The sequence below is a fragment of the Accipiter gentilis genome, unplaced genomic scaffold (genome assembly GCF_929443795.1).
Source record: "Accipiter gentilis unplaced genomic scaffold, bAccGen1.1, whole genome shotgun sequence".
Taxonomy (NCBI): Eukaryota; Metazoa; Chordata; class Aves; order Accipitriformes; family Accipitridae; genus Astur; species Astur gentilis.
The window spans coordinates 234,318-242,296 of NW_026060956.1; the positions used below are offsets into that span (position 1 = coordinate 234,318).

Below are 7,979 nucleotides of genomic sequence, written 5' to 3' on the forward strand. Positions count from 1 at the left end.
TCATTGCAGCACATGTTTCACATTCATCGATAATCTGTGCAACAGTGTCCATGGTCAAGTCCACCCCTCGATCACAAGCCCATCTCTATGTTGCATCTCTTCCCTGATGGCCTGAGTTATCATGGCCTATTGTAACCCAGCACTTCTTCACCTCAATAAACTTAAGTTCTTTAATTCAATTAATTTCATTCCTGTAATTTCCTTTTTCTTGACAAGGTAGCTCTTAATTTCACAGTGTGTAACCTCTGGCATGAAGTTTTCACACCAGTGCTTTTTATCTCATTGCTAACTGTTATCATTTAATGGCAAGAGCTCTCTCCTGAGAGGAGTGCTTCTTTGCATGGGTACTTGGAGAGATGATTCTTGTGCTTGGAGGAGGCTGCCCTGTCAGGCCTGTCAGATTTGCTCATGCATCTTCACCCTTCAGAGCTGCTTCCCATGGCACCACCTGGGTCAGTCTCCCAAGTAAGACAAAGACTTCTCGTCTGGAGTCCAGAGTCTGTGCTCTGCTGCTGGCCTTCCTCACTGCCCTTTGGGGTCTGAGACCCCACTGTTTCATGGTCATGACAGCCAAGGCAGATGCTGGTGATCACATCCTGACCAGCTTTTCCTTGTGAGCCAGGGTCAGGTCCAGGTGACCATCACCCTCGTTGGCCCACCTAGCAGCCCTGTTAAGAAGTTGTCCCAAGGTCCTTCAGGCTGTTGGCACCCTGTTGCTTTGCCTGGCCAGTGAATGCCAGGGCACTTCCAGTCCCCCATAGGCACCTGCTCATAAACCTGGGGAATTCCTCGGCTGCTGATAAAAGACCTTTTCTGTTTCCTCTCCCATGATTAGGTAGTTTGTAACTGCCAGCACAATGTCACTCTTACTGACTCCTCTGATCCTCAGTGACAAAAGCTAACCCAACCTGATGCCTGTCACACAGAGTACCCTCATAAATCCAAGCTACCACTTCATACACCGGGCATCCACCCTCCTCATCCTTCTTGTAGCCTTGCTACACCTTCTGGGGTTCCAGCCATCTAAAGGGACATAAGATTATCTGTACAATTCTCTCCTTAGAGTGCTAGACCTAAGGCACAGCATTCTAAATGATGCCTCACAGAGTCTGAGTGCCTTCCTTACTGGGATCACAACAGACCAGCACCTCCTCAGCACCTTTGATAGCAACCCCTCTGGTCCCATGGATTGGTAAGGGTGTAGTTTGCTAGGTAATCCCAGGCATGATCCTCATCCACCACTGGTTGACCCCCTTCCCTTCCAGAGTCCTGAAAGCACAAAGGCCTGGGAGACCTTGCTGGTGGTAATTGAGCCAAAGACGACATAGGCAATTGCAAATCTCTCTACACCTACTCTCACTTAATGTATTAGTGGTCCCATAGAATTTCTCTTTCTTCTTTAACTTCCTGAAGTAGCAACAGCTCATCTTGGTGGCCTTAAATTGCCTTTTGAGTGTCAGCTGAGTTTTGCTATGAACCATTGCTGTGCCTAGATGGTGCTGCCGTTGAAGGCAAGATGTACCCAGGAACACTGTTCAAATGCTTGGGATGTTCCTTGGTTGGATAATCATGGGAGTGAGAAAGGACCCCTTGTGATGTGCTTTGTGATCAGGCAATTTCAGCAGCTAACGGGTCGAAGAAGGGACAGAATATGCATCCCTGATGGCATCTGGTGACTGGTGCCTCTGACTGATGGCAACTATCAATGGCACAAAGGCACCAAATCATACTCTCTGAGATGCCGTCTGGGTGGTTTGTTCCACATCATCCCTTGAAGAATTGCTTTTCGTGTAGGAACTGTGATTTCCATGCCAGCCCTGACATTTCCTGTAGCTCTGTGGGCCTGGATCTGAACCTGGAATTGAGTATCTGCTCTGAATTCTGTAACCCACTCTGGGGCTGAACATGAGACTACAGCCAATATTGTCAGCCAAGACCTAGTAAATCCAACAGAAGGAGAAGAGGAAGACACAGACTGATCTCTCCCTATGGCACATGACTCCATTCTGTCGGAGGAATATCTCTATAGGCCACCCTGAACATCATGAGGAGGGACAGGTTCCATTGCCCTTAATTTGGGCATCAGCTGTCATTTCAGTTGGCCAACGGAAATTCCCAGGAGCTGCTAAGAGGCACTCAGATGTTGTCCTGTCTCAATATATGCCTGCACAGATCGTAGATCTGTCTCTATTACCTGCACACATCTTTGACCACCTCTGGCACCTCCAGTGACACCAGACGTTTGCATCTGAACACCTCACTCACGGCCTCTATCAACATTATTTATCATGGGAGCTGAGACAAGGAGCTGACGTGCAGGTGCCTATTTACTGCACTGAGGCAAGAGGGATCCCACCTCCTGTGGGTTTGTGGAGGGCATGGGAGGGAGCTGAGTCCCCTTCCAGCCCTAGGACTACAGACCCAGCATGAGATGCCTCCATGGACTCAGCAGAGATAAAGGAGATCCCTGCCTGTCACTGTCTGGGTGTCCTGCCCAATGATGGAACAAGAAAGAGGCTGCCCAGGGAAGGGGCTGAGTCACCCTCACTGGAGGTATTTAAAAGACACGGTGTTTAGCGACACGGTTTACTGGTGGACTTGCGAGTGTTAGGTTCACAATTGGACTTGGTGGTCTTAAGCGTCTTTTTCCAACTTCAACGATTCTTATGATTCTCAGAAAAGTTGATTCTTGGACCCAAGTCTGTCTCTCAGCAGAGCAATGACCCTGCTGGAAAGCAGTGTCTCTCCCCAGGTGCGGGAGGGAACATCAGTGATTGCTTCAGCCTGTTTCCCAGCAGGTTCCCCTGGAGGCCCAGGGACACATCTGCAGGGAGCCCAGAGAGGGAAGAAAAAGTGTCACCGTGGGCTGGTCCTCTGCTGCTGAGCTGGGCTGGGCTCCTGGGACAGAGGGAGCTCCTGGCAAGCGGGCAGCGCTGCAGAGAGACAGCTCTGCCCAGGAGCAGGGCTGGGGGCACTGCCTGCAGGCATCGAGAGGAGACCTGCAAGGCAGAGAGAGCTTAAAGGCAGTGTGGAGTGGGAGGATGCTGAGAGCTCACTGCGGGAGAAATCTTCACAGCCCTCTGCATGGTGAGTCTGTGGGTGCAGGGCAATAGAGCGTCAGCTCCTGCAGGGATCTCCGAACACTGGCACAGCTGACAGTGTATGGGATCTGGCAGGAGGACTCTTCATTTCTCTGGTGTAGAGGAGAAGGGTGTGCTCCAGAGCAGGGCTTCCCTGCTGCCCTGTCAGAGGGACAGGGCATGAGGCTGCCTTCTGCTGGCACCAGCTGCAGGGCTGTGAAGCCGGGTGTGCATGCAGGGGTGCCCAGGGCTGTCCTTCAGAGCAGGGTCCTGGTGTTTCAGGGGCTGAGTGGTGGAGCAGGGACTTTGCTGCCTGCCAGGGTCAGCACTCAGCCTGCACTCCCCCATGACAGTGTGGGGAGAAGGTGTGGGTGAAAGAAACGACCCCTGGAAGGGCAGAGCAGGGTGCTGCTGCTGTCGAGAGGGTGCTGCGTGGGTCAGGTTTAGTCCTGGGCATTTCCGAGGGGACTTTCAAGAAGAACGTCAAGGCAGCATTCTCCTGAAAGTTAAGGAGGTTTTGCTTTAAATTTTTATCATCTTGGTGGGCAGGTGGGCAGTGTGAGACTAGAATTTAATTCTCCCCTCTGGAGAAGGCACCGAGACCCCAGTTGTCCTTTGGACTTGTCTGAGGTGCTTCTTAGCCCCTGCACACACAGAGATGTCCCTGGGCAGTGCTTGTCTGCCAGGAGGGGTCTGCAGGGCAGAGCTGAGCCCACAGCGGGTGGGATGGGGTCTGTGAGCAGGGAGAGGGAGCAGCCAAGGGGAGGGAGAAGCAGCTGCTGACAGGGACAGTTCTATGCAGCAGAGACAGGGGCAGGCAGTGAGAGGGAGCTGCTTCCAGAAATGCTGTGGGAAGGGGGATTCAGGCATGTCCCTGCCATCACTGGAGAAAACCCGTGGTCTTTTGTCCCACCCAGCAGATCCTCTGCCCTTACGGCCAGGGGGACTCCGTCACCCTCTCAGTGGCCTCAGCCCTGAAGAGAAGAAATTATCAAATGCCCTACCATCTGTCCCTCTCCTGCCTCCATTGGCAGCACCAGCTGTAGTGTTTATCCATTTTCATCCTCCTGTCCCTGCTCCTCTTGTCCTTTTCCCTGGAGAGGAATGGGGAGAGGGGATTTGGGTGCATTGCAGAGATTTGTCCATGTTAATTAAATATCCCAATCCCCTCCTAATCCCCAGGCTCCCAGGGATACAAATGACAAAAGTCTCCTTTCAGGACACCCCATCTTTAGGACATTCGCTTTTTTCCCTACCCAATGCACTCCGTAAGTTTGGTGGGGAAACCAGAACTAAATACTCCAAAGAAAATCTCCTCGGCTCTTCCCCACTTTTCGTTGAATTGGAAGCGACAATGCTGAAAAACTCTGTGATAGGACAAGTAGATTCAATATTAGGTCACGCCGCGTTCCTATTTACCTCTTGCTGTAGGGCAGGACTGAGTCCCCTGGAGCCCACAGCAGAGCCTACTGCTCCCAGTGCAGCCTCAGCCAGCACCAAGCATAGCTCGTGAATGGGACCCGACAAAGGTCTTTCTGAAATAGGAGAGGCAGCTTTGGTGGGGTTTCTTTGAGAAATGCATTAGGTTTTGCTCAGAGAAGTCTGTTCTAACTTGTCACCTTCTTTTTCCCTGTTGAACAGTGCCCCATGCCCAGAAGAAGCTAATGTCCAACGGCAGCTCCATCACTGAGTTCCTCCTCCTGGCATTTGCAGACACGCGACAGCTGCAGCTCTTGCACTTCTGGCTCTTCCTGGGCATCTACCTGGCTGCCCTCCTGGGAAATGGCCTCATCATCACTACCATAGCCTGCGACCACCGCCTCCACACCCCCATGTACTTCTTCCTCCTCAACCTCTCCCTCCTCGACCTGGGCTCCATCTCCACCACTGTCCCCAAAGCCATGGCCAGTTCCCTGTGGGACACCAGGGCCATCTCCTACTGGGGATGTGCTGCACAGGTCTTTTTCTTTCTTTTCTTCATCTCATCGGAGTATTCTCTCCTCACCATCATGGCCTACGACCGCTACGTTGCCATCTGCCAACCCCTGCACTACGGGACCCTCCTGGGCAGCAGAGCTTGTGTCCACATGGCAGCAGCTGCCTGGGCCAGTGGGTTTCTCTATGCTGTGCTGCACACGGCCAATACATTTTCACTAGCACTCTGTCAGGGCAATGTTGTGGGCCAGTTCTTCTGTGAAATCCCCCAGATCCTCAAGCTCTCCTGCTCACGCTCCTACCTCAGGGAAGTTGGGCTTCTTGTGCTTAGTGTCTCTTTGGCATTTGGTTGTTTTGTTTTCATTCTTTTCTCCTATGTGCAGATCTTCAGGGCCGTGCTGAGGATCCCCTCTGAGCAGGGACGCCACAAAGCCTTTTCCACGTGCCTCCCTCACCTGGCCGTGGTCTCCCTGTTTATCAGCACTGGAGTGTTTGCCTACCTGAAGCCTCCCTCCATCTCCTCCCCATCCCTGGATCTGGTGTTGGCCGTTCTGTACTCGGTGGTGCCTCCAGCATTGAACCCCCTCCTCTACAGCATGAGGAATCAGGAGCTCAAGGATGCCCTGTGGAAAATGATGAAGGGGTGCTTCTCAGAAGCAATTAACTGCCTGTTTCCTTTTGCAGAGCATTCATAATGTAACTCATTACAGGCTGTCATCGTTTCACCCCAGCCAGCAACGAAGCACCACACAGCCGCTCACTCAGCCCCCCCCCCCCACCCAGTGGGATGGGGGAGAGAGCTGGGAGTGGATGTAAAACTCTTGGGTTGAGATAAGAACGGTTTAATAGAACAGAAAAGAAGAAACTAATAATCATAATGATAACACTAATAAAATGACAACAGTAATAATAAAAGGGTTGGAATATACAAATGATGCACAGTACAACTGCTACCACCTGCCGATGGACGCTCAGTCTGTGCCCGAGCGGCAATCCCCCGCCCCCACTCCCCCCAGTTTCTATACTAGATGGGACATCACATGGTATAGAATACCCCATTGGCTCTGCTGCCCTGGCTGTGTCCCCTACCAAATTCTTGTGCCCCTCCAGCTTTCTCAAAGGCTGGTCATCAGAAACTGAAAATTCCTTGACTTTAGACTAAACACTACTTAGCAACAACTGGAAACATCAGTGTTACTGACATTCTTCTCATACCTAACTCAAAAACATAGCACTATACAAGCTACCAGGAAGACAATTAAATCTATCCCAGCTGAAACCAGGACAAGAGGGAAAGGGGAAAATGTTCTCAGCACAGCAGCACTGCAAGGGAGCACCAGAGCCGCTCTCTTTCCACTCCCACACTCTCCTTCTGAGACCCTGGCTTCGTGCAAGGCCTGAGTGCTCTGGCAGCTCGGCCACAGTCCTGCAGTGTGGCAGCAGTCTCCAGGGAGAATCTTGGTTCTGAGGAATTGCTGTATTTACACTGGCTTTGGCACTCTGTCCCCTGCCCCACTGGCCACTGGGACCAGGGTTCCCTCAGCTGCCTTCCTTGTGCTGACAACACATTTAGAGAAGCCCTTCTGGGTCCCCACCCCATGCGTGGCCATTTCCAGCCACGACCAAGCTCTGGCTTTAGTGTCTCCATCCCTGCACCCACAGGCCAGGTGTCTGTCTGCCTCCTGGGCAGGCTGTTCCCCCTCCAGCCTCCCTGCACTTCCTTCTGGTGTTGGACCTCCTAAGTCAGGGGGGTCCCTGTTCATCCACGCTGACCTCTTGCCAGGCCCTGCTTGACTCTCTCTGCATCGAGCTGGCTTCTTCCTGGGCTTTGAGAACATTGTCCCTGAAGATCCAGGAGGGACTCACAGCCCCCTTGTCCTCCAGGACAGTCTGTCCTGGGTTCAGCTGGGATAGAGTTCATTTTCATGGGAACCTGGTGTGGCCGAAAAATTTGGAATAAAGAATTTATCAACACCTATTTAGTGTAGATAAGCAGACACTTCTTTATTGACGGCCAGGTGCGCGGGTGAGTCCTCTCAAAAAAACACGCACACCTGAACACCAAAATCATACACCTTATATTAAACTTATTCATTCATATTCATTAGGTTTCGGAGAAAGGTTATGCATATTCATTAGGTTTCTGGGAAGTTATTAGCATATACAAATGTCCTTCTACACAGGTGCAGTGAAGGTCTCTGGTGGTCTTCTAGAGTCCTCTGGTGGTCTTTCATAGTCTTCCTCACTTTGTCCGATAGTTGACCTCTCAGGTGATTCTGCATAGTACAATTCTCACCATCATCTATATTAATTTTCTTAAAAATGCATACTATGTCTGTTCTTAAATATAACCTTTCTAATCATTGGTCCTTCCATCACAGCATATCATTAATATTCTGATGTTAAAACACTCATTGGTTAATCTCACTTAACTCTACTGATTGGAATCCTCGATAATTAGATCGAGGTGGGAAGGGTAAGGGGTTTCCAAGCAGCAAACTGGTGTCCATAACGGTTTCCTTAGTTTCTTAAAACAAAACACTACTGATCAACAGATCTTTGTCAAAGTTTCTGTGCTTAAATGATTTTAGACAATACTTGAATTCGTATGGTTACACATAGTACATTTTCTAAAGTTCCTAAGTTCCTATGACTCTGTATTTCAAACTTAACACTCCCATGGTTAAATGTGTAGAATATAATGGATATGTATAGTTTTTGCTAAAATATTTCTTATAATTCTACATTCCTATTAAAATTGAATATGATTAATTCTAACTAATAACAAATCAATACCAAATCAGTAACAATAGCACTATGCTCTGCATCAGTAGCTAGAAAGGTGTTGATAACACACCAGTGTTTTGGCTACTGCTGAGCAGTGCTGGCACAGCATCAAGGCTGTCTCTCCAACATTTTTGCCCTCCCCCAACCCCCCCACCCCCAATGGCAGGCTGGGGCAGG

The 7,979-nt window shown here is 50.4% G+C and overlaps 1 protein-coding gene across 3 annotated transcripts; it reads left to right on the forward strand.

The window, feature by feature from the left end:
- The first annotated feature begins 2,733 nt into the window (after nucleotides 1–2,733).
- On the forward strand, nucleotides 2,734–7,682 carry LOC126037157 (olfactory receptor 14A16-like). Of its 3 annotated transcripts, XM_049797423.1 has the most exons (3): nucleotides 3,074–3,087; nucleotides 4,722–5,649; nucleotides 7,617–7,682. In XM_049797423.1, the coding sequence occupies exons 2-3, from the start codon at nucleotides 4,745–4,747 to the stop codon at nucleotides 7,666–7,668; spliced, it is 957 nt and encodes a 318-aa protein (XP_049653380.1). In that variant the 5' UTR covers nucleotides 3,074–3,087; nucleotides 4,722–4,744; the 3' UTR covers nucleotides 7,669–7,682. The 3 variants fall into 3 exon arrangements, with proteins under 3 accessions (XP_049653381.1, XP_049653379.1, XP_049653380.1); XM_049797424.1 differs by lacking the exons at nucleotides 3,074–3,087; nucleotides 7,617–7,682 and adding an exon at nucleotides 2,734–2,919 and having other exon boundaries at nucleotides 4,722–5,710; XM_049797422.1 differs by lacking the exon at nucleotides 7,617–7,682 and having other exon boundaries at nucleotides 3,042–3,087; nucleotides 4,722–5,710.
- The last annotated feature ends 297 nt before the right edge of the window (nucleotides 7,683–7,979 follow it).

Bases quoted from the DNA above. Each gene is read 5' to 3' on its own strand.
- LOC126037157 (XM_049797422.1), top strand. From the start codon at position 3,042: ATGCTGAGAGCTCACTGCGGGAGAAATCTTCACAGCCCTCTGCATG. The intron at 3,088-4,721 runs GTGAGTCTGTGG...CCTGTTGAACAG, and splicing joins TCTTCACAGCCCTCTGCATG to TGCCCCATGCCCAGAAGAAG.